Source organism: Eurytemora carolleeae, unplaced genomic scaffold, assembly GCF_000591075.1.
Source record: "Eurytemora carolleeae unplaced genomic scaffold, Eaff_2.0 scaffold20, whole genome shotgun sequence".
In the NCBI taxonomy this organism is placed as follows: domain Eukaryota; kingdom Metazoa; phylum Arthropoda; class Copepoda; order Calanoida; family Temoridae; genus Eurytemora; species Eurytemora carolleeae.
This window is the reverse complement of record NW_019396765.1, coordinates 448295-474082: the sequence shown is the minus strand read 5'-3', so window position 1 is coordinate 474082 and position 25788 is coordinate 448295. Positions and strand designations below refer to the sequence as shown.

General features: G+C 31.7%; 2 protein-coding genes across 6 annotated transcripts in view; both read left to right on the top strand.

Annotated features, from left to right (window-relative positions):
• The window catches only part of LOC111708397 (mediator of RNA polymerase II transcription subunit 1), a 24267-nt gene extending 19986 nt beyond the window's left edge, over positions 1-4281 (top strand). The window contains exons 27-32 of one of the 2 annotated variants that reach the window (XM_023481758.1): positions 641-754; positions 1668-1754; positions 2197-2261; positions 3214-3317; positions 3658-3772; positions 4181-4281. In XM_023481758.1, coding sequence (XP_023337526.1) covers positions 641-754; positions 1668-1754; positions 2197-2261; positions 3214-3317; positions 3658-3772; positions 4181-4247 — 552 coding nt within the window. In that variant the 3' untranslated portion in view covers positions 4248-4281. Of the gene's footprint in view, positions 1-640; positions 755-1667; positions 1755-2196; positions 2262-2520; positions 2570-3213; positions 3318-3657; positions 3773-4180 lie in introns of those variants that run through there. The other variant, XM_023481759.1, reaches the window with a different exon arrangement.
• A 7-nt stretch (positions 4282-4288) lies between these two features.
• Positions 4289-23956, top strand: LOC111708395 (ankyrin repeat domain-containing protein 13C). Of its 4 annotated transcripts, none has more exons than XM_023481755.1 (22): positions 4289-4302; positions 4549-5084; positions 6189-6294; positions 6982-7023; positions 9234-9324; positions 10877-10999; positions 11420-11451; positions 11828-11863; positions 13163-13220; positions 13630-13740; positions 14881-15009; positions 16315-16365; positions 16598-16671; positions 16788-16830; positions 16952-17007; positions 17608-17690; positions 18241-18351; positions 19237-19313; positions 20449-20556; positions 21045-21166; positions 21883-21981; positions 23653-23956. In XM_023481755.1, exons 3-21 carry the CDS (start codon positions 6230-6232, stop codon positions 21896-21898), a joined length of 1428 nt encoding a protein of 475 aa, XP_023337523.1. In that variant the 5' UTR covers positions 4289-4302; positions 4549-5084; positions 6189-6229; the 3' UTR covers positions 21899-21981; positions 23653-23956. The 4 variants fall into 4 exon arrangements, with proteins under 4 accessions (XP_023337523.1, XP_023337522.1, XP_023337524.1 ...); XM_023481754.1 differs by having other exon boundaries at positions 4540-5084; XM_023481756.1 differs by lacking the exon at positions 4289-4302 and having other exon boundaries at positions 4475-4673; positions 4900-5084.
• The last annotated feature ends 1832 nt before the right edge of the window (positions 23957-25788 follow it).

Here is a 25788-nt window from a genome sequence, read left to right as displayed (position 1 = left end):
CCCCCCTCCCAACTCCTTCTCCTCCCACTTCTCTTCCCTTTCTCTTCCACTTACTTTGCAAAGCTTGTTGTTAACCAGTGCAAGTACATATGTACACTAAAAGGGGCGTTTACAGATAGGGGACCGTTAGACTAGAAATTACAATTCTCCTTTTCAAGCGTTTATTAAAAAGCTTACATAAATTCTGATATCTAGAATATCTTGAGTTTATTATCAGTTGAATATCTTGAGTTTATAAGCAGCTGAACAACTTGAGTATATAAGCAGCTAAAATCTAAATATCTTGAGTTTTAGAAGCAGCTGAATATCTTGAGTAAATAAGCAGCTGAATATATTGAGTTAAATAATATGAACTCGAGGATGATGTAGTGTAGATGCATGCAGCTGCCTTGTATTAGCATTAGGGACAAGATGGCTTTTTGTCGTGATTTTTAAATCTTTACCGAAAACAAATGAAATAGGTAAAAATCACAACAACAAAATATTTTCCCTAATGAGCAAAGAAGACTGTTTGATTTAAATTTATTCAATAAGTTTCTATTGATTTATAATAAATAAGAACCTTCTATAGTGTATACACAAGATTTTGAAATTGTGAGTTTAAAGTTCTTAAAAAATTGAATAAAAATCTTATCTTTAGGAGAAGAGAAGGCGGGAGGAGATGAAGCACAGAGCGTCAGTATCTCCGAGTAAAATGAAGGAAGAAGAGAGGAACCTGATCAAGGGATCAGAGAACAAGCACAAAGATCCTAAGGTAAGCAATCATAATTTTATATACATTTTTGCATTATTTTAGAGTTAGGTTAAGACAATTTCAGGACCGAGCGCTGCGGCTAGGACAGGCTAAGGGGCCGAGCACCGCGGCTAGGACAGGCTAGGAGGCCAACGTGTTAAATGTTAGACGCATTTACGAAAATTATTGGANGATATGAGCCTCAGTGGGGTATGTCAATATTCTTATTATGCTCTCTGCCCTACTCCCCCCCCCACCCCCCTGTACATTGCATCTTCTCCCTTTTTTCTCTCCTAATTAGATGATGGATGAAAAATATTTAATTGAAAGCAATTAAATGCAAATATGATTTAATTAGAACCTTTAAAAGAAATAGATACAAGGGTTTTAGTGTCATTCATACATTTTATAATTAAATTGAACGTTTAAAAATCAACTAATTAATAATTGTAATTGTAAAATCAACATGTTTAATGTACAGAGTTACCCACAAAGGATGATACTTTAACGACGATCTGTACTTTAAGGACATCAAGGTTTGATTGAGTTCTTTTGTTAGTGTAATATACTATTTTGTTTAGGCCGGAACAAGTTTAGGGTCCCATGAATGTAAGAATTGTAAAAGTTCAAGGAAGACATCCATCCTCTAAGACTGAAAAAGAATTATACTAAACAAATATACTTTTGGGTTTGAAAAATACATATTTTCTTCTAAAAAAAATTAATCGAACAATAAGACATATCATGTGTACTATGTGCAATACATAAAGGAATATAGGTTGTTTGACCGTTCAATATAAAAGTTATTATTATTATTAGCATTATTATTTGTATTATCATTATTATATTAGTTTTAGTATTAGTATTATTTGTTATTCTTTTTATTATTAATATTATGTTTATTTTATTAATTTAATTTATTTATATTATTCAGGCTAAGCTAGCAGGTGTGATTGAACGATTAGCATATCAGACTGGAGATGCCGTTGGTATAGAGATTAGACCTAGTCCATCTATACAGGTAGTCTTTAGGAGGTAGTAGGTCAGGACTAGTTCATCTATACAGGCAGTCATGGAGGAGGTAGTAGGTCAGTTTATGATGGATATTTTTCTCTACATGAGGACATTGAGAGTCACATTTAATTACGCTGATGAATGATGATCTCTTTAAAACAACAGCTAGAATATCTATCTATCTATCTATCTTTTATTACTTCCTGATCACACTTTAATCTGACTAAATAACATGATAAACCATTATCATTTTATCATTTGCGAATGAGATGTGAAACTAGAAGTGTTGATGTAGAAAAATACATCAAAATTATTAATTAAACTTCAGTTGAACATTTACTTTAGTGACAGAGCCATTACCTTTAAATAAAATATAAAATACAGTGTTTTTTCCAATTAAAAATCGGCCATTAAAAAATCTAATGTTTTTAATTTAGAATATATTTTAGGAGAAGAAGATTTCAAGTTTAAAGTTGACTTTCAAGAACATGGATGGATCAACTTCTAGCTCCAGGTAAATGGATTACCGATACAATTTAATGAACTAGAGAGGTCGCTCAACTCCATACCGCCGGTTCAATTTCTGAATCACCGAATTTAATGATATTGATCTTCAACTTTGAATCGGTGATTCGAGATTTGAACCTGTGGTAGGTAGTTTAGCGACCTAGCTCAAATTTACTGAATTCGGTTCCTGTTGCAAGAAATAGTCGATTACAGTAGGTACGATGGTTCTAGTTCTGGATCCATGTTTAAATTATGAAATACTGTAGGTACGATGGTTCAAGTTCTGGATCCATGTTTAAATTATAAATTACTGTAGGTACGATGGTTCTAGTTCTGGATCCATGTTTAAATTATAAATTACTGTAGGTACGATGGTTCTAGTTCTGGATCCGTGTTTGAATTATAAATTACTGTAGGTATAATGGTTCTAGTTTTTGATCCTAGTTTAAATTATAAATTACAGTAGGTACGATGGTTCTAGTTCTTGATCCATGTTTAAATTATACATTAATGCAGGTACGATGGTTCAAGTTCTGGTTCCATGTTAAAATTATAAATTACTGTAGGTACGATGGTTCTAGTTCTGGTTCCATGTTTAAATTATAAATTACTGTAGGTACGATGGTTCTAGTTCTGGTTCCATGTTAAAATTATAAATTACTGTAGGTACGATCGTTCTAGTTCTGGTTCCATGTTAAAATTATAAATTACTGTAGGTACGATGGTTCAAGTTCTGGTTCCATGTTAAAATTATAAATTACTGTAGGTACGATGGTTCAAGCTCGGGATCCATGTTTAAATTATGAATTTCTTTAGGTACGATGGTTCAAGTTCTAGATCCATGTTTAAATTATAAATTACTGTAGGTACGATGGTTCAAATTCTGGATCCATGTTTGAATTACTGTAGGTACGATGGTTAAAGCTCCAAATCCTAGTTGAAATTATAAATTACCATAGGTACGATGGTTCAAGTTCTGGATCCAAGTTTAACAGCTCTAAACCTGATATAAAGCTCAGCAAGTTAAACCACAGCTCTAGTAAATCTCTTCATAAAATTACAGGTTAGCATACTATAAAACGAAAACTTTTCACTTGTTAACAATATTAGGACAAAGCAAGTACACAAAGGCCAAAAAGACCAAGGCCTATAGATTATTTTATCTGATCTGGTTTAGTCACTTGAGTTTGGAAATGGTCGTTAGGAAGTCCCTAATACTCTGATTTGATGATATAATAAATACTCTGATTTGATGATATAATAGTGATAATAATAAGTTTACATTATTCCGTAGAAATCAAGAATATATGTTTTTTTTTACGAATATCAGAGGCGTATATAGGGAGAGGAGAGGGGGGGGGGGTAGTCAAAGAGACTTAAGCTTAAACTTCTAATCCTTGTAGAGAGGTTTATAATTGAGCGAGGACCCGGGAAGATGGAGGATAAGATGAAGAATGATGATGGAGAAGAGGGAAGAAAAGACAACATTTGTTCTCCCTCATCACTTCATGGATCAAGGTAAAACTATCTTCTCCAAAAATCTCATTTTTTGCCTGATTGATTGATTGAATTGTTGGTTATACTGTGCAGGGTATGGATTGAATGATTCAAAATTTAATGATTAACTGATTAATTTATTGATTGAACTGATAGGTTTACCGATTAACTAATTCAGTAGTTGGTCAATATTCTAATTAACTGATGAAATTACTACATAATTTAGCGATTATCTAATAGATTTACTAATAGATTTAAGATTACTGATTGACTACTTTAGTGTTATATTGATTTGATTTTTCCTCAGTTGGTTGATTGATTGAATGATTAAAAGATTGATGATTGATGTTAATGATTTATTAATGATTGATTGATGAATTACTGATTGATTGATGATTGATTGATTGATATTAATTATAATTAACTTAGCCCTGATGTGATCACTGATGTACTACCTGATGGTATGCTTGATGATCCTGTTCTCCTGACAGACTAGATTATTCCTTCTAATATTCACCAAGTAAGATGCTTTCTCTGATTCATATACAGTGGTAGGCGATTATTTAAATACATGGAAGACGACTTTATATTCCAATTTTGATTTATACCAAGCTGTTAAACAGCATGGATACACATATACAAAGAAGTTAAGTGAAGCTGTCAATTAAAAAGCTTCTCTTTGATTACATATTAACTTGTAATTTGATAAAATCTTGTTAACAATTAGAACTTAAATAAAAAGTGTCTTCATTATATTGATATAATCGCCTACCACTGTACCTAAAAAGAATATTTAGTTCTCTAAGTGTTAAGATGGTTTTTGTTGTTGAGTACATTTAATTGAAAATCTATATTTTTCTGTATTATTTAATTGATTAATTTGTATCTGAACCTTTACAAAGTTTACATCAAACCTGAAATTGTTCAGTATTAATATTTCAAACTTTTTAGCTTTGGTCAATTGTTGATAATTTGCAAAATTGTTCTAAATGCATATTATTATAATATCAAATTATCTTAGGAAACCGCTATGTTTAGATTCAATTACAGGTTTCCATATTGTTGTATTTTTATACTTGAACAGATGGTGTACCATATCAGATTTGCTTTTATAAAACTTTTAATTTTGAAGTATTAACACTGTACAGTATACATTACGGTACGTGGATTAATCCCGTATTTACATGACCGTGTACAAGTCTGATGTATTTGTTTGTGTACGTTTTCTACTTTCAAATTTTGTAATTTTCTCGTCACTATTTTCAGATTAATATGGTGATACGACAAACAGATACATATATACTAGAATAATGTTCAATTGAAATTTCTTCAGGTAGGCTTTAAACACAGATATAAACAAGATTCAGTTTAATGAAATAAAATAGAAATAATAATAACCTAAAACATCATCAAGAGAGAACTAGTAAATCTAAGAAATCTTGTTCATGAACAGATTTGTTGGTTTGTGAACAAGACCAAGATGAACTAGTGCATCTAAGAATTCTTGTTCATGAACAGATTTGTAGGTTTTTGAAGAAGACCAAGATAAACTTATAAATACAAGAATACTTGTTCCATGGGCATATTTGTTGGTTTGTGAACAAGACCAAGATAAACTATTAAATGCAAGAATTCTTGTTCATGAACATATTTGTTGGTTTTTTAACAAGACCAAGATAAACTATTAAATACAAGAATTCTTGTTTATGAACATATTTGTTGGTTTTTTAACAAGACCAAGATAAGCTAATAAATACAAGAATTCTTGTTCATGAACATATTTGTAGGTTTGTGAACAAGACTAAGATAAACTATTAAATACAAGAATTCTTGTTCATGAACATATTTGTAGGTTGGTGAACAAGACTAAGATAAACTAATAAATACAAGAATTCTTGTTCATGAACACATTTGTTGGTTTTTTAACAAGACCAAAATAAGCTAATAAATACAAGAATTCTTGTTTATGAACATATTTGAAGGTTTGTGAACAAGATCAAGATTAACAAGTAAATACAAGAATTCTTGTTCATGAACATATTTGTAGGTTTGTGAACAAGATCAAGATAAACAAGGAAATACAAGGATTCTCGTTCATGAACATATTTGTAGGTTTGTGAACAAGATCAAGATAAACAAGTAAATACAAGAATTCTTGTTCATGAACATATTTGTAGGTTTGTGAACAAAATCAAGATAAACAAGGAAATACAAGGATTCTCGTTCATGAACATATTTGTAGGTTTGTGAACAAGATCAAGATCAACAAGTAAATACAATAATTCTTGTTCATGAACATATTTGTAGGTTTGTGAACAAGACTAAGATAAACTATTAAATACAAGAATTATTGTTAATGAACATATTTGTAGGTTTGTGAACAAGATCAAGATAAACTAATAAATACAGGAATTATTGTTAATGAACATATTTGTAGGTTTGTGAACAAGATCAAGATAAAATCAAGTATTGTGACGAATGAACATTTTCTCCCAGATAATGGAGGATGGAGAGTCGGTTACTGGGTCGGAGGGAACCATCAGGTATTCACAATCAGGGGGGCTTAGAGGGCGCCGGTGGTAAACCGGCGGTTGATGTTTTAAGGGGTCTCAGTCATTAGTGGGGCCGGCGCTGAGCCGCCTCNCTCCTCCCTAATATTGAATTTTGACAATTTCCTGTGAATAACCATGAATATAAGATTCTTGTAATCCGATGTAAAGGAAATTAATTAGATAGAATCTATGAGAATAAGGGTTTATTCATGTTTTGCGTGGGTTTATTCATGTTTTACGTTGACGCATGATGGCAGTTGAAAAGTATGTAAGGGTTTTATTCTGATTCAACTGACTTGTTGATTTTTAAAATCTATAAAACACAATTCTTTAAAGTATAGAAATGTAATTGTTAATTATTTTTTTAAAGGCACAAAAAGGTATAATCTCAATCCCCTTTAATTGCTTACTTTGCAACGTTGTCCTGGACAAATTCCTGAATTCGCCCCTTTCCTTAAGGTTCTTTTTCTCTAGATCAATGTCTCAAAATTAATAATATCTTTCTAAGATCGAAGCTCAAAAGAACTCGTTTTACATTATAATATTTGAATAGAACCTTTGATCTTTCAAGAAATTATTTATTTCTTTTCTCTCCTGAAACTTCAACAATGGGCATTGAAAATATCCAATTTTTCTTAATTTAAGAAAAAAATCCAATTATAATATAAACTATTTTAGGGAGTCTGATTCTGAATATTCTCTACATAGTCCGGGAGAAAGGTAGGAACTAACGATATAAAACTTTAACCTTTAAGGCTGAAGGAGGGGGGGGGGGCTCTCCCTTCCAGTATTTTCTGGTCTAAAGTAGTTTTTAATACGTTTTTTTAATGATAAGAAACCTCCAGCACATAAACCATTAAAGTAGTATTTTTTCGTAAGATCTGGCCTTCAAAAGTGTGCTATGAATTAACATGATTGCATTTATTTGTGGGGGCTCTGAGGTCTCAAAATAATGATAACAAAATTAAAGCAGATTCTTTGTACAAAGAAAATGTACTTCTGGTAGCCTGTTTAGGATTTACCTTTTCATATAAAATTATATAAAACTTTTTTAAATTATAGAAAGTTTTATAAAAGTATAAAAAAAATTGAAAAATTAAAGAAAATTTGATAAAATTATAGAAACTTTTATAAAATTATAGAAAATTTGATAAAATTATAGAAAATTTGAGAAAATTATAGAGAATTTAATAAAATTATAGAAAATTCGATAAAATTATAGAAAATTTGATAAAACTATAGAGAATTTGATAAAATTATAGAAATTTGATAAAATTATAGAAAATTTGATAAAATTATAGAAAATTTGATAAAACTATAGAGAATTTGATAAAATTATAGAAATTTGATAAAATTATAGAAATTTGATAAAATTATAGAAAATTTGATAAAATTATAGAAAATTTGATAAAATTATAGAAAATTTGAAATAAATTATAGAGAATTTGATAAAATTATAGAAAATTTGATAAAATTATAGAAAATTTGATAAAACTATAGAGAATTTGATAAAATTATAGAAATTTGATAAAATCATAGAAAATTTGATAAAATTATAGAGAATTTGATAAAATTATAGAAATTTGATAAAATTATAGAAAATTTGATAAAGTTTTGACTGTCATTAGAGTAAAACTGGTCTCATATCACTGTAAAGCTTTTTATAAGATTATCTTGAGATTCAATTGCAAAAGAACAAAAGGAAATATAATTGAGTTTTTTTTACCTTAATTATAAAACTTGAGAAACTTCCAGGACCTAAGGGATTTCTATTTATATTATATTCATTTTCACAACTTTTACAGGATTCTTCCTGCACAGCGCCAGGTAACGCCAACTATTTTTATGTACTATGCAGTGCTTAGGATCCGGATCCGTTGGATCTGCAAGATTTTGGCTTCCTGGATCCGGATCCGCAAAAACATACGGATCCACGGATCTGGATTTAAGGGACAACTTATCAGCCAAAAACTGCAAAAAAAAACTTTTTTACTCTCTAACCCCAAATCTGAACTATTGAAAAAAAAATTATAACATTTTTCTGATTTCTGAATAGTTCATCAAGTTTTTGCATAAAGAAGTGAAAAAAAGATAAATGCTGGTTTGTTAAAAAAAATTCAGTAAATCTTTAAGAAATGGCCTGGATTCGGATTTGGATCTGGATCCATTTTTTCCCAGTGCGTAACCAGGATCCGGATCCACATCAAAATTAAATGGATCTTAGGCACTGGTACTATGAATCTACTTTCAAGGAGTTTCATGTTCGATTCACATCAGTACTACTTAGGGATTTTTCTCAATTTTTTTTTTTTATCGCATAAATCCACAAGTCACTTATATCAGAGAAACCACTATTGAAAACGATCAATTTCTGATAGAAGAACAGGGATATCTTTTACAGTTTAGTTCATATGAAGGTTTAAAGGGTATCATATATGTAAACCGCTTGATATTGAGAGTCACTTGAAACTAAATTCACAGTCAGTCCTATTTTGCCTCCAAACAAACAAAATAAATGATTTATTGCAGTGCTTAGGATCCATTTAATTTTGATGCGGATCCGGATCCAGATCCTGGATCCGCACTGGAAAAAAATGAATCCGGATCCGGGTCATTTCTTTAAGATTTACTGAATTTTTTTAACAAAAAATAACTTAAAAATTTTTTCATTTTTTTTTTTCGTTTATTTTTATTCTAAAACTTGATGAACCATTCAGAAATGAAGAAATTTTTATGATCTCTCTTTTTTCAAAAGTTCAGATTTGGGTTTCAGAAGTAAAAAATTTTTTTTGCAGTTTTTGGTTGATATTTTACCCCTTGGATCCGGATCCGTGGATCCGCATATTTTTGCGGATCCGGATCCAGGAAGCCAAAATGTTACGGATCCAACGGATCCGGATCCTAGGCACTGATTTATTGTATTGATTTAGATTACCCCTGCATGAGGCTGTATTCCGAAATGATATTGCTGGGTTAGCAGCACTGCTTAGAGATGCTAAAGTACAGACTTCAAACACACAGGTTTATACCACAGTTTTGACACACCAGATACCAGCTGTTGTTTTATATCTACTAGGCTCTTCTGTACACACAGGTTTATACAACAGTTTTGGCCCACCAGATAACAGCTGCTGTTTTTATATCTACTAGGTTCTTCTGTACACACAGGTTTATACCACAGTTTTGACACATCAGCTACCAGCTGCTGTTTTTATATCTACTAGGCTCTTCTGTACACACAGGTTTATACCAAAGTTTTGGCACACCAGATAACAGTTGTTGTTTTTATATCTACTAGGCTCTTCTGTACACACAGGTTTATGCAACAGTTTTGACACATCAGCTACCAGCTGTTTTTTTATACCACAGTTTTGACACCAGCTAACAGCTGCTGTTTTATATCTACTAGGCTCTTCTGTACACACAGGTTTATACCACAGTTTTGACACACCAGCTAACAGCTGCTGTTTTTATATCTACTAGGCTCTTCTAGCAACAATTTAAGGGGTTAAATGTTGCTTTAGCGACAATTTTTTTTTCGCGATTGTGAAACTAACAATTCACAGGATTTTTCTGTAAACCTTGATAAATTTTTAAAATTTAATAAATCAACATTTTTTCAGGCAAAATTGTTTTTTTTTTCTATCCATCCTCAAATCTTCACTGGGGTCACGTGAATTGCCAGGATAAATTTGGACCCGATTGGTTCAGCCGTTTTGACGTTTATAAAATGCAAACAGACAGAGCTGGAAACTTTAGAATAAAAACCTTTAATCCCAACTACTTAATCCGAATATCCACTGTGGAAACTTTTAATTTTAGTCCTTAATCCACTCTTTTTCTCTCTCTTTGGATATTTGTACATTGTTTTCTTCAATGAGAGGGAAGGAATATAGTTCGTAAATTGTATTGACCAATTGACCAATTCGACCAATGAAAGCCTTGAAAATAAATTCTTGAAAATAAATGAGAGAAATCCGCAATTTTTAACAAATAAAGAATTTGTTGTCGGCCATTTTGTAAATTAATCGGTGAAGAAAAATATTAAATAATACGTTTGAGATTCTTTTTTAACCAATTTTAAGTAATGTATTAATAAATAAATGGGTGAGGAATTAAGTGAAGGCCCTTCCAGTCCAATCTGGCGTTCTTAGAATCCAATTTGTTGATCTAAATATTTAATCTCGAGATTAGCAAAAACAGAAGATTAAGTATTAATCCTGATATCCACCATTCTAAAGTTCCCAGCTCAGCTCAGATAGTATACTGATAGTATACATAAGATATAGATAAAATAGATGAAACATGCTTTATTTTATCTTGAATTTAAAGTGACAGAAAAATCGTTAAAATTGTGTTGAGAAGTAGAAATAGTTCAACACAAATGTTTTACATCTGATAAATATAAAATATTTATTTAAGATTTATTTAAGTTTGAATATGAAAAGATCAACACAAATATATAAATAGAAATATTTTATATGCCATTTTCTACCATGATTTTTTTATGTGGCATAAATAAAAATGCTGAATTTTATCAAGGAAAAAATCTAAATCCGTGTTTAATTTTTAGATCCAAGTCGGGTGTAAGGATAAGCATGGGAACACAGCGCTACATCTAGCGGTGATGTTAGGAAATAGTAAATGTGTCCAGCTTCTCCTATCCCACGGTGCTCCGGTCAAACTAAAGAATAAGGTAAAAGGCTGAACAGATTTTATGAATAAAGAACACTATTGTTCCGCCCGCATAATTATGTTGCATAAAACGCGTTGGGTCACAACTACGTACTGGGTACACTAGACGGGCTTGTAAACGGTACAACAGGCAATCCATGTACCGGTTGGGATCATCCAACTTTTGAACTTAGATGAGGAGGAAATTAACATTGCCGAGGGTTGCCAAGACCTTGTTGTTGTTGTTGTTGGGTTGGGAGGCTAAACTTTGTATTATTATGTTTAGATCAAAGTAACAAATCACAATAATGAATTGAGAACTTGTGAATGAATCAAATGCAAATAACTTCGTGACCTTCTCATTGAAGTACAGAATACAGATATCTGGAAAATTTCTACAAATTATCATTTTTTGGAAATTTTATGATTTTATATTTTTCAGCATGGTTGGTCGCCTCTAGCAGAAGCAATTAGGAAATTATTTTTTTCAAACTAAATTAAAAAATTAATCTTGAAATATTTCAGGAGTAGAAATTTACAATAATGATGCTCAAGATTTGGATGAGTTAAATTTTTTAACTTTTCGTTTTTTTCTTTAAATTTTTAGAAATGATTTTTGCTGTAAAATCCAGATGTCATGAAAACTAAAAGGATTGATAAAAATCTTTAAAAAAATTGCATTAAAAATACGAGAGAAAACAAATCTTTTAAAATAAAATATTCACTTAATTCATCTATTTTTATGTTTGAAATATTTTGACAAAACATTTTTCTCAGTAGTGCAAATATTCCAGCAGAATATTTGACCAACAGGAAAATTTATTTTAAGAAAAAAAAATATTGAAATCAGTTACGGAGATCGTCCAACAATATCAAGCTTACTCAGGTGGGGTTCAATCTAAAGTTATCTATCTATTTATATAAAAATATTGAAATCAGTTACGGAGATCGTCCAACAATATCAAGCTTACTCAGGTGGGGTTCAATCTAAAGTTATCTATCTATTTATATAAAAATATTGAAATCAGTTACGGAGATCGTCCAACAATATCAAGCTTACTCAGGTAGGGTTCAATCTAAAGTTATCTATCTATTTATATAAAAATATTGAAATCAGTTACGGAGATCGTCCAACAATATCAAGCTTACTCAGGTTGGGTTCAATCTAAAGTTATCTATCTATTTATGTAAAGTTGTAATCTCTGTTTGTCCGATCATGACTCAGGAACCCCTGGACCGATTTGCCTCAAATTTTGATTGGGGAACTCGGGAGAGCGGCTTGGTTTTGAGATTCGTAGTTGGGTGGGTTACTTTTGACTGTAAAAATAGCTAAAATCCTAATAAACGACAAGGTACGGTTCCCAAGCTATATATAAACTTAATACTTATAATTGTAACCCTGTTTGTCTGTCTGTTTGTTCGTCCGATCATAACTCATGTACCTTTCGACCGATTTGCCTCAAATTTTAATTGGGGAACTCGTCCGACCCACGAGAATGTTCTTAGCTTGGTTTAGAGACTAACTTGAGTGGGTTGACTTTTAAAAGGAAAAAAGCGCGGGTAAACGGCGGGAGTAACTATGAGCACCCTGGGCAACGCTGGGTTCTCAAGCTAGTAATAATAATATTATTGATATTTTTGTGAAGATAATAATAAAAACTTATCAACATTCGATATATATCGTGGAAGGAAATCCTTGGATAAAATAAAAATGCGCATCATGGATCAGAATGTTAGCAGCTATCAGCCATAACAACAACAAAAATCTATATTTTTATTGCAAATCTTAAGAGTTGAATCAGTAGAGATCCGTAAAACTTCCTATAAAACAATTTTTTAGGATAAAATAAAGGTTTTAGAAGAATAAATTCAGAGATTTTTTTATAACAGTGAATCAGGTTGAAAATGGGTCAAATTCTTAGCAGCCACTGGCGTAGTTTCAAGTGACTCTCCATGCAAAGATGACATTGCCCGATTCACAACGATTCCACTGAAACCTTTATCTGATCACTAATGTGGAAGATATTGTCGTTTTTTCTAGGTTTAAATGTTTAAAATAGTTTTCAAAGATATAAACATTGATTCATGATTTATGCTTGTGAATCGGGCATTTGAGGGTCACTTGTAATTATGCTTACAGTCCCTTTAAAACAGCGCTATTCAATACATCATTTCATTGTTTTAGACGTTTAAAGAGACAATCCAAGCTGGAGCTGGAAACCAGACGACCTGATATGATCAAGGAACATCCCCTTTAAATGTCTGACATGATTTAAAAAATAATTAATTTCTGGTCAAAATCATAGATGTTTGTTTAAGACATTCTCTGTTAACCATGAATTCTTCATTGTTCAATTTTGTTTGATCATCAATCATCAATCATGTGAATTCTAATATAAATTTTATATAAGTTAAAAGTTGACAGAAAATTGTCTCATTATTAAATTTTTATGAAAAGATGTATCATGCAACTTAAATATTTCACGACCTAGAGATTTTTAAAGAATTCATCGACCAGCAATTTTTGCCTAAGCATGGTTTTCATGTTATTGATTTACTCTCTAACTCTATCTTTAATAATTAGAATAAAGGGATTTTTTACTCTCTAACTAGATCTTAAATAATTAGAATAAAGGAATGGTTTAATCTCAGGGTTTACGTGACCTCGGGGATTTTTACCTGGAGATAAAATGGGATTTTACCTCCTGGGTACCCCTGGTATCTAGGATACTACCCTCGGATATATGCAGGATTAGTAAAAAGGTAATCAGATCGTTTAAAAGGTTAACGCAAGATTAGTAAAAAGGTAATTATAACGTGTAAAGAGTTACAAGAGTAAAAAGGTGATCATAACGTTTAAAAGGTTAACGGCAGGATTAGTAAAAAGGTAATCATAACGTTTAAAGGGTTAAAGGCAGTATTAGTAAAAAGATAATTAAACGTTTAAAGGGTTAAAGGCAGGATTAATAAAAAGGTAATCACAACGCTTAAAGGGTTTAAGTTTAAAGGGTTAAAGGCAGGATTAGTAAAAAGGTAATTATAACGTTTAAAGGGTTAAAGGCACGGTTAGTAAAAATATAATTATAACGTTAAAAAGGGTTAAGGACAGGATTAGTAAAAAGATAATCATAACGTTTAAAGGGTTAAAGGCAGTATTAGTAAAAAGATAATTAAAAGTTTAAAGGGTTAAAGGCAGGATTAATAAAAAGGTAATTATAACGTGTAAAGAGTTAAAGGCAGGATTAGTAAAAAGGTAATTATAAAGTGTAAAGGGTTAAAGGCAGGATTAGTAAAAAGGTAATCATAACGTTTAAATGGTTAAAGGCAGGATTAGTTAAAAGGTAATTATAACGTAAAAAGGTTTAAAGGGACTGTTGGTGTAATTACAATGGAACCTTGGTTGCCTGATTTATAGCGTTACCACTTCCACTTATTTGAGTGACAATCAGGAAGATCTTCGTTTTTATTTTTTAAAACTAAATTAATTCTGTTACTTTCCATGTTATGTTATGTTATAATTCAAATTTTTGTTCGAAACGGTGATATTTTTGATTGTCAGTAAATTATTCATTTTATATTAAAAATATAAATTGAAATTATAACTTGGATTTCAAATACGTATAAGGATCTTAGATTTTAGATTAACTCTATAAGTTTAAGCGACCCTCCATTTATAGACTGGAATGTCAGGTTCACAATGAAACCGTTTAAAGTTTCGCATAATCAAGAATGAATGAGATATCAATGTTTTAATTTGATTATTTTCAATTGTGATTTCTCAATATAGGTCAGAACTGAACACGCGATGCCTTCCACATTTTAAATTAGATAAAGGTTTAAAGGCACCTTTGTGAATCGGACAACGCATTCTTTTCATGAAAGCGCACTTTAAATTATTCCTAGGGAGCTTGTGTACGACTGGACACTACTCTGGTGGATTTCAATGACATGAAATGGGTCCGAGGAGATATTGCTTTCATCTACAACGGAGATGCTGGTCCTGATGCTGATCTAGCAGTTCTAGACAACCAGGTACACCATCATCCCTTCCGGCACCACTCATTTAGGGCTGGTTGCTGGTCCTGATGCTGATCTAGCAGTTCTAGACAACCAGGTACACCATCATCCCTACAGGCACCACTCATTTAGGGATAGTTGCTGGTCCTGATACTGATCTAGCAGTTCTAGACAACCAGGTACACCATCATCCCTTCCGGCACCACTCATTTAGGGCTAGTTGCTGGTCCTGATACTGATCTAGCAGTTCTAGACAACCAGGTACACCATCATCCCTTCCGACACCACTCATTTAGAGCTAGTTGTTGCACTGTTACATGGGTGTATACTGTATATTTTTCACAATTTATGATTTTGGATGAGATGGGAAAAAATAAAAAATTAAATGGCAACTTTTTTTATTCATTTTGACACTGTTTACCCAAAAATTCATTGATGGTCCCTTAAAAATAGTTAATTATTCGCAATTCAGTTAATAAAACCCTAAGCATCAACATTTTCAGGAGGGGGTTGATTTTATACACTCCTGAGTTGTTATTTTCTTATTCTTAAACCATTTCTGGCCTTCTGGAGGCCTCACAATTAAGCTGAGAAGTTCAACAGATTGCGAAGTATATTCTACACGATGCAAAATGTCAAATTTGACAAAAATTTTCGGCCTAAACGTTTCGAATGGTTTTATTTCTTCTGTCAATATCAGTATTGCCTAAAAGCTGTAGTAAATGCTCTACGTCTAGAAATACTTATAGGTCGCTACCAATCCAGGTACAACTCAAACCCTCTCATTAATCCAAGAGGCATATGAACTATTCTGCTCGACAACTTTATCTGTATCAATTTCCAATCTATATCTTCCAACTGTCGTTTATTTTGTTTTCTATTTTAAAGGTTAAGTTAATGAACGTATTTACAAGTTATATACAAGCGTAGTTAAGCTAATCACAATACAGGTTTGACTTAGTTATATACATGCGTAGCTAGGTTAGGTTAATCGCAATACAAGTTTTGTGTAGCTATTTTTAAGCGCATTTAGATTTACAGACAATGTACAACGTAATATATCTAGATATGATCAGGTTTACAAATATAGAGACTTCTACGATATTAGTTTCAAAGCTATCTTGCAGAGAATACAATTTTGTATTAGAGTTGACTTTTGAAAGCTAAAAACTTTAAATGTTTGAAAAAATGTCCGCGGTGTATATTTTTATTATGTATATAATAATTCCCCCCACACCCGCACAGTGTAGTAACCATAAAGGGGTTTTGTACTTAAAAATATTCTGATCAAAAACAAATACTTAATATTTTGAATTTTAGGCTGGAGTATATCAGTATGTTCGGAAACAAGAGTCGGAACTTGAGTTTGAGGTAATTTTTGTTCAATAATTTAAAAACATTATTTGAAAAAGTTCTCAGTAAAAATACGAATGAAGTTTTTAATTAAATATGTAAGTTATAAGTTTGATAAATTAGAACATAAACTGATTATAACCTGAGTTACTGATTGATTGAATAAATGAATGGGTGAATGAATAAATTAACGAAAGGATGAAAAAATGAATGGATGAATAAATGATTTATTGATTGATTTAATGATTAGGACGAGGTTGACCTGCTGATGTCGAGCGATATAGTTGCCGGTCAACTTTCAACCAAACCAATATCTTTTTCCAGGTATTAAAGATAACATTCATTAAATTAAAATATATATATATATATATTGAAAGAATTTTAGGAATTTAATTAAGTCTTAGTTAATAATAATTAACTAAATAGTTTAAATTGTTTAGAGAAAAATCTGGCTGGATTTGGAAACAGGACAAAGCAGCGAAGGTAATATTTTATTTTTTAACTGAAACAATTTTTTTTACTTTTATAAAACCTTCGTTAACCTAAAAGAAAATTAGAATTTTTTTGATTAATTTTTATATATATTTCATTTATTTTATTTCAGCTGGGGAACTATATGTCAGATTTCTATAGTGTTAACGGAATGGTTCTTGAATCTAGGCAAAATACAGTTTAGAAAATATTCAAGCCAATTAACCAACCAGTTACTTTTGCACTAAGGGACTGTCTGATCAAAATATGAACTAGATATCCATATTTTGCTTTAAAAATTGTTAATTTTCATTTGTGGTTTCTCCGTGTAAGAGACTGGTTCACTTTTTGATTCAAAAACAATGGAGAAATTAGCAGGATTGAAAACTTGTTAGGCTAGAAAATTACGTTATCTTCTACATTTTTGATCAGATTAAAGGGTAACTTAGTTAATCAGGATTGTCCGTCTTGAAATGGTAGGTGACTTGAAATCACGCCTACAGTCCCTTTATTTCTTCCTTTTTCTATATTTACCACCACCTCTACCTACTGTCCCTTTAGTCCATCCTTTTTCTGTATTTACCACCACCTCTACCTACAGTCCCTTTATTCCTTCCTTTTTCTGGATTGACCACCACCTCTACCTACAGTCCCTTTAGTCCATCCTTTTTCTGGATTTACCACCACCTCTACCTACAGTCCCTTTATTTCTTCTGAAAAATAATAAGCAGAAAACATTTTTCTCTCCCTTATTGCTTGTTTTCTGATCCAAAACTGTTTGTTTTAAAGGAAACGTAGGGAACACCTTTCTGCTGAGGATTTACAAAAGAATAAAGCTTTACTAGACAGCTTCTCGAGAGGAACTCCAGTCGGTAAATTAACTTTATTAATAATAAATTAATAATAAAAACAGGGTCTGTCTCAAAATATGAGATTTCATGGATTTATTATTATTATCATTATTATTATCATCATTATCTATCAGTATCATTATCAGTATCATTATCAGTATCAGTATCAGTATCAGTATCAGTATCGGTATCAGTATCAGTATCGGTATCAGTATCGGTATCAGTATCAGTATCAGTATCAGTATCAGTATCAGTATCAGTATCAGTATCAGTATCAGTATCAGTATCAGTATCAGTATCAGTATCAGTATCAGTATCAGTATCAGTATCAGTATCCGTATCCGTATCCGTATCCGTATCCGTATCCGTATCCGTATCCGTATCAGTATCAGTATCAGTATCCGTATCAGTATCAGTATCAGTATCCGTATCCGTATCCGTATCCGTATCCGTATCAGTATCCGTATCCGTATCCGTATCAGTATCAGTATCAGTATCAGTATCAGTATCAGTATCAGTATCAGTATCCATTCACCACCCCAGTTTTCTGGTTCTCACTGAACTATTCTAGATGAGGAGACGGAAGAATGTGAACGACGTGAGTCTCTACCTCCTCCTCAACCATCAGGGATATCCTGGAGGGAGTATATTGAATCTACTCCAGGATCCCTACCTGCTCTAGGCACATCATCATCAACTTTAGATAATAGTTTCAGAACAAAACTCTTACTATATATATACTTTCTCCAAAACTAATTTTTCTTCCCCCAACCCCCTTCGCCTTCTTTGAAATATTTTTTTCCCGCTATAGCTATAAATGCTTAAAAAACGTTACACTACACTTTTTTAGGGTTTTATTCGATGAATTGGGGAAAATAAGATTTTTGGGTAAAATCAGTGAATTTTTTGGTAAAATCAATGAATTTTTTGGGTAAAATCAATGAATTTTTAGGTAAAATTAGTGAAATTTTTGGGTAAAATCAATGAATTTTGGGGTAAAATCAATGAAATTTTGGGTTAAATCAATGAATTTTGGGTAAATAGTATCAAAAGAATAAAGAAAAAATGCCTTTTGATTTCCAATGTTTCAGTTTTTCCACCCAATTCAATCCGAAGTATGAAAAATTTACACCCCTAACTTCAACGCAAACCACAGATGTTGTTCAATTACTTCTGAAAATTTACTGGATTACAGAGGTCGCTGAACTTCATACAACCGGTTTAAATCATCATGACAGCTACTTTAATTTTGACAATTAATCTTGAAGGATTGTCAAAGTTACTTCAACCTAATTTATATTTGGTATTTTTCCCCAGCTTCTTTGATTGCATCCGGTTGTACTTAGTCAAACAAGAAAATTCCTTGATGAAAACGAAGTAAACTTTTCCGTCTTCACTGTTTATCAAGTTTTTACTGTTTGTTTGCATAAAATAAACTCTAGTTGTCATAATTAAATTATTAATTATAAATCAGTGCTGGTACTTTTTGACAAAGACGATCTCGAATTCGTCAATAAACTCCTATGTTTATTAGGAGACCCTTCCTTTAAACATGATGTTTTGATAGGACGGAAACATGTGACGAAATCCAGTAAAAAAGCTTTCAAAGCAACCATTGCCATGTCAGAGGACTTTCCTATGAAGGTAAACATATAATTACATATTTTACAGTGGCACCCATTAAACTGTGGAGTTAGAAACCGACATTTGAGCAATCTTATGTGTATTTAAAGTTCTTATAAAGCAGAATGTTTAGCAGTAACTGTAATATAAGTTTATGTGTCCTACTGCCTTTATTAAGAAACGCCACTTCAAGATAGGGTATGGAAGAAGGACGTTCTTAGAGCTTTGATTTCATTGAATTTGTTTAGGTGAATAGTTTAGATAGATATAATTCTTGTTGCTAGCTGTACTTGAAGTTATTGCTCCGCAATTCAAACATTTTATAGAGGAATATATATTTTTAGCTGGATATGCTGCTAGCTGTTCTTAAAGTTACTGCTCATTAATTCAAACATGTTATAGAGCAATATATATTTTTAGGTGGATATGCCGCTAGCTGTTCTTAAAGTTACTGCTCACTAATTTAATCATTTTATAGAGCAATATATATTTTTAGGTTGATACGCTGCTAGCTGTTCTTGAAGTTATTGCTCATTAATTTTATTTTTAGGTTGATACGCTGCTAGCTGTTCTTGAAGTTATTGCTCATTAATTTAATCATTTTATAGAGCAATATATATTTTTAGGTGGATATGCTGCTAGCTGTACTTGAAGTTATTGCTCATTAATTCAAACATTTTATAGAGGAATATATTTTTTTAGGTGGATATGCTGCTAGCTGTTCTTGAAGTTATTGCTCATTAATTCAAACATGTTATAGGGGAATATATATTTTTAGGTGGTTATGCTGCTAGCTGTACTTGAAGTTATTGCTCCGCAATTCAAACATTTTATAGAGCAATATATATTTTTAGGTGGATATGCTGCTAGCTGTACTTGAAGTTATTGCTCATAATTCAAACATTTTATAGAGGAATAAATATTTTTAGGTGGATATGCTGCTAGCTGTTCTTGAAGTTATTGCTCATTAATTCAAACATTTTATAGAGGAATAAATATTTTAGGTAGATATGCTGCTAGCTGTACTTGAAGTTATTTCTCCGCAATTCAAACATTTTATAGAGGAATATATATTTTTAGCTGGATATGCTGCTAGCTGTTCTTGAAGTTATTGCTCCGCAATTCAAACATTTTATAGAGGAATATATATTTTTAGGTGGATATGCTGCTAGCTGTACTTGAAGTTATTGCTCCGCAATTCAAACATTTTAATAAATTAAAAGAATTTGTTACAATGCGACTACCACATGGGTTTCCTGTGCAGGTAAGATTATCTAAAGAATATTTAAATTTAAAATCATAAATTAATTGATTACAATAAATTCGTAAAAGAAAAATTTCACTCCAGTTGGAGAGTAATTTTATTTTTTGGTTCAGTTTTTAAAACCTAATTGAATTATATCAAATCTTAAAAATTTATTGCTGTGCCAACAAAGCATAATATAATAACTAATTCATCATTAATTTCGCGTTTTTGTTAAAATTTTTTTCTATTCAATGGTAAGACATCAAAATTAAATTTCTAGGTCACAATTAAGTTTTCATCTCTTGTGGGTAACTTCTATTTGTTTCTTCTATTTTTATCTTTGCTTAAGAACAATAGTTTATAAAAAGTGTTTTTTTTAAATGTCAATTTTCAAACTAAACTCCATAATTTTCATTAGCTTTTGAGAGAACTGAGATATCTTTAAAAATGATGGAACTATTAGTGTTTAAAAGTTGATATTAAAAGTTGACCATCCTGCATTACAGGTGAATATCCCTGTACTGCCAACTGTGTCGGCCAAAGTCACGTTTACGGACTTTGCTGTCAGAGAGGACCTAGAGGATTCATTATTTGTCATCCCTTCACACTATACTCATGATCCTACCAGGTATACTCATGATCCCTTCACACTAACTCATGATCCTACCAGGTAAACTCATGATCCCTTCACACTATACTCATGATCCTACCAGGTAAACTCATGATCCCTTCACACTATACTCATGATCCTACCAGGTAAACTCATGATCCCTTCACACTTTACTCATGATCCTACCAGGTATACTCATGATCCCTTCACACTATACTCATGATCCTACCAGGTATACTCATGATCCCTTCACACTATACTCTTGATCCTACCAGGTATACTACAGATCCCATCACACTATACTCATGATCCCAATTGGAATACTCATGATCCCTTCACACTTTTCTCATGATCCTATTAGGTTATATTCATGATCCCTTCACATTATACTCATGATCCTACCAATCATACTTATAATCACTTCACACACTTCACTTCACATAGTCTATAGAAATATTCAATTCATCCATATCTATATTGACAAAAAAGACATTTTACAAATGAATTGATTTTTTGCCACAAACTCAAATTTTCTAATCCCTATATCTTTGTAATCTAATGGTCTAAACCTTATATATTTCAAACTTATACTAATTGATCTTCCCGAATTTGTAATTTGAAATATCAAAGGTCTATGACATCTGGCCGCGAAGATATAAAGATTAGCAAAATAGAGTTTGTGACAAAACTCAATTCCTTTGTCCTGGTAAACGTTTGAAATGAGTTTTGTTTAGGTTTCCTGATTTGTGACATAGCGATGAATTGAGTTTAGTTCTTGTAGATTCTAGAAACAAGATACTTGTCAAACCAAGCCGCAAACTGCATTCCTTCAGGTTAGTTCTTATAGATTACATAGTTTCGTTTACCAATGACTTTTTGTAGACATTTATGTAGACATTCTTATTAGCTTAGTTTTATTAGAGATGACATTCATTCTTATTAGGTTTGTTAACCACGTAACTTTCAGTAGACGACTCTTCTTAGGTTAATTTTTGTAGATGACATTCATTCTTCATTGGTGTGTTAACCACGTAACTTTCAGTAGAAGATCTTAGATTAATTTTTGTAGATGACATTCATTCTTATTAGGTTTGTTAACCACGTAACTTTCAGTAGACGACTCTTCTTAGGTTAATTTTTGTAGATGACATTCATTCTTCATAGGCTTGGAAACCACATGACTTTGTATAGACGGCACTCTTCATAGGTTAATTTTAGTAAATGACATTCATTCTTCATTGTTAACCACAGGGCTTTATGTAGACGGCACTCTTCATAGGTCAATTTAGTAAATGACATTCATTCTTCATTGTTGATCACATGACTTTATGTAGACGACACTCTTCATAGGTCAATTTAGTAAATGACATTCATTCTTCATTGTTAACCACAAAGCTTTATGTAGACGACACTCTTCATAGGTCAATTTAGTAAATGACATTCATTCTTCATTGTTAATCACTGGGCTTTATGTAGACGACACTCTTCATAGGTCAATTTAGTAAATGACATTCATTCTTCATTGTTAACCACAGGGCTTTATGTAGATGACACTCTTCATAGGTCAATTTAGTAAATGACATTCATTCTTCATTGTTGATCACATGACTTTATGTAGACGACACTCTTCATAGGTCAATTTAGTAAATTACATTCATTCTTCATTGTTAACTACAGGGCTTTATGTAGATGACACTCTTCATAGGTCAATTTAGTAAATGACATTCATTCTTCATTGTTGATCACATGACTTTATGTAGACGACACTCTTATTAGGTTAATTTAGTAAATGACATTCATTCTTCTTAGGTTTGTTAACCACATGACAAAAATGTCAGACAAATACTTTCAGTGAAGCTTAGATATCTCCTTTGTTGTTGGCTATACTGACTATTTGCCAGATGTACATAGAAAACTAGTTGTAGCCTATACTAATGATTATCAACAAAAAACTGGTTTGAGTAAAGCAAGTTATGTATGATCCTTGGGGGGGGGGGAATAGGGCTCTTGAATTGCAGTACAATAATTGAGGTGATAAAACTTGAGATAGAAATTCTAAACCTTCTTATGATTCGAAACATCCCTAAATCCGCGTAACAAGTAGATAGTCATAAAAGAATTAGTAGACGAAATGCTTTTATGTGGAAGACACTCCTTGTAGTGTTTGTTAATGACACTCATTTATGGATTATGCCAGGTTTTTTAGACGACATGCCATTATGTAATAAGTAGGTCACATTTCTTTTTGGTCAATTATAGAAGACGACATTTTAAAGCAATAATACTGATTTACTGATTTTACAAACTAGTGATCGTTCAGATGTGATTTTACAATCATATATTAATCTTTAATCTATTAAGAAATTTATTTACCATTTGTCATTATAAGAAGTTATTCATCTTTTCTAAGTTTATTATTTATCTAGCATTCACTCATTACCTTGTACGAATAGAAATTGAATTTTTCAATTTTATGCTTAAAGGTTAATTAATTGTCCGTTTAGTTTGTATGAGAGTTTGCAGTGTACTGAACCTGCAGAGTTTCCGTGTGTGGATATTCCTATACAGTCAAACTTTGGTTCTCTTTATGGTTCTTCCATAGCGGTTCTATTCGACTTCGAGACTTTTCATCAATAGCGGTTCTATTCGACTTCGAGACTTTTCATCAATAGCGGTTCTATTCGACTCCGAGACAGTTCATCTATAGCGGTTCTATTCGACTTCGAGACTTTTCAGCAATAGCGGTTCTATTCGACTCCGAGACAGTTCATCTATAGCGGTACTTTTCGACTTCGAGACAATTCATCAGCGGTTCTATTCGACTTCGAGACAATTTATCAATAATAGTTCTTTTCGACTTCAACACAATTTATCTATAGCGGTTCTATTCGACTTCGAGACAATTCATCAATAGCGGTTCTTTTCGACTTCGAGACAATTCATCAATAGCGGTTCTATTCGACTAAGAGACAGTTCATCAATAGCGGTTCTTTTCGACTTCGAGACAATTCATCAATAACAGTTCTTTTCGACTTCAAGACAATATATCTATAGCGGTTCTATTCGAATTCGAGACAATTCATCAATAACGGTTCTTTTCGACTCCAAGACAGTTCATCAATAGCGGTTCTATTCTACTCCGAGACAGTTCATCTATAGCAGTTCTATTCGACTTCGAGACTTTTCATCAATAGCGGTTCTATTCGACTTCGAGACTTTTCATCAATAGCGGTTCTATTCGACTTCGAGACGATTCATCAATAGCGGTTCTATTCGACTTCGAGACAATTCATCAATAACAGTTTTAATACAATAGTTATTGTAAAATCTTAATTTCTCTTATGGAATAAGCAGTCCATTATCCCGCGCGTTCTAAAGTTGAAAATTGTCTCTCATGGAATTGCAGTGCAATTAAATTTAACTTTACTGTAGATTTTTTTCGTTTGTTAAGAAAATTTTTTTTATGTATAATTTAAAAATGTTTCCAACAATAACAATTAACAATGGTTGTTTTATTAATCTCAAGCCAATAATTCTTGCACTGCTTAGGATCCGGATCAACAATATTTTGGCTTTGGATCATCTCAATTGACAATTCTGTTATCTAATTAGAGATTATTAAACAAATTTTGTCTCTGAAATTGTTCATCGAGTTTAAGCTTATAAATCCGCGAAAAAAAAGAAAAAAAGTTAACTCATTATAATTTGCATAGTTTAAAGAAATTTTCTTGACCAGAATCCGGATCTGCATCAAAATTAAATGTATCCTAAGCTACCTATGCATTGATTGCATGTACATCATTGAATGTCCACATTCAGGAGCGTTAATTAAAAGTACAGGGATATTTAGATTTAGTTAGATCCGTAATATTATGTATGCGTTATATGATTCCAATGGCATTAATTGTGACATTAATAATCGTTTTTTAAGTTATTTTTGACCGAGGTTCAGCCCAGACTTCTACTAAATTATGCTTGTTTGTTTATCTGTTTGTTTGTTAGTAAAAAGTAAATGTTTTAAGGGATAGGATAATTTATCAGCAGTACCTTAATTTCTATCTGATGTTTCTGTCAGAGATTGCCATGAACCATTCGTCAGGAATCTACCAAATTTCTTGAAAGGTTTTTTAGAAACAAAAATGGAAATGAAAATCCATCCTTAATGTGACTTTATAACATCCTGTATCCCCTTTGAAATTTTGAACATTCTTTTTAAATTATAGAATAGAAAAAAAGATATTCAAAATCTCAATTATTCCTATGGCTGAAAATTTAGACTTTTTAAACAATTCAAATGTTTTAAGTTTTTTATTGGAATTAAAATAGATTTTCCTCTTATCCCACTTATTTGACACTGTACAGTGTATAATGTGCATTGTAAAGAGTGTACACTGTACAATACACTGCGGTACAGTGTACACTGTACAGCAACAATTTTGGAATAAGCATTCAAGATTCAAGTGGGTCATCACTTGAAAATGTAATATTTTTTAGGCCTTAAATTCCTTCAGCTTAGTCACAATAAAACTAAGTACCTTAACTAAAAAAACATAAGTTTTTTGTCTTATAAGTAGTTTAAAAGTGTTGAATAATGAATATGTATAATATTGTAACGGGAAAATGTTCCTAAAATATCTATT

Excerpts from the sequence above, each read along its gene's own strand:
- LOC111708395 (XM_023481755.1), top strand. The coding sequence starts at position 6,230 with ATGAACATTTTCTCCCAGATAATGGAGGATGGAGAGTCGGTTACTGGG. Across the intron at positions 13,741-14,880 it reads TATGCAGGATTAGTAAAAAG|GGAGCTTGTGTACGACTGGA; the intron begins GTAATCAGATCG and ends AATTATTCCTAG. Across the intron at positions 19,314-20,448 it reads CAGAGGACTTTCCTATGAAG|GTGGATATGCTGCTAGCTGT; the intron begins GTAAACATATAA and ends ATATATTTTTAG.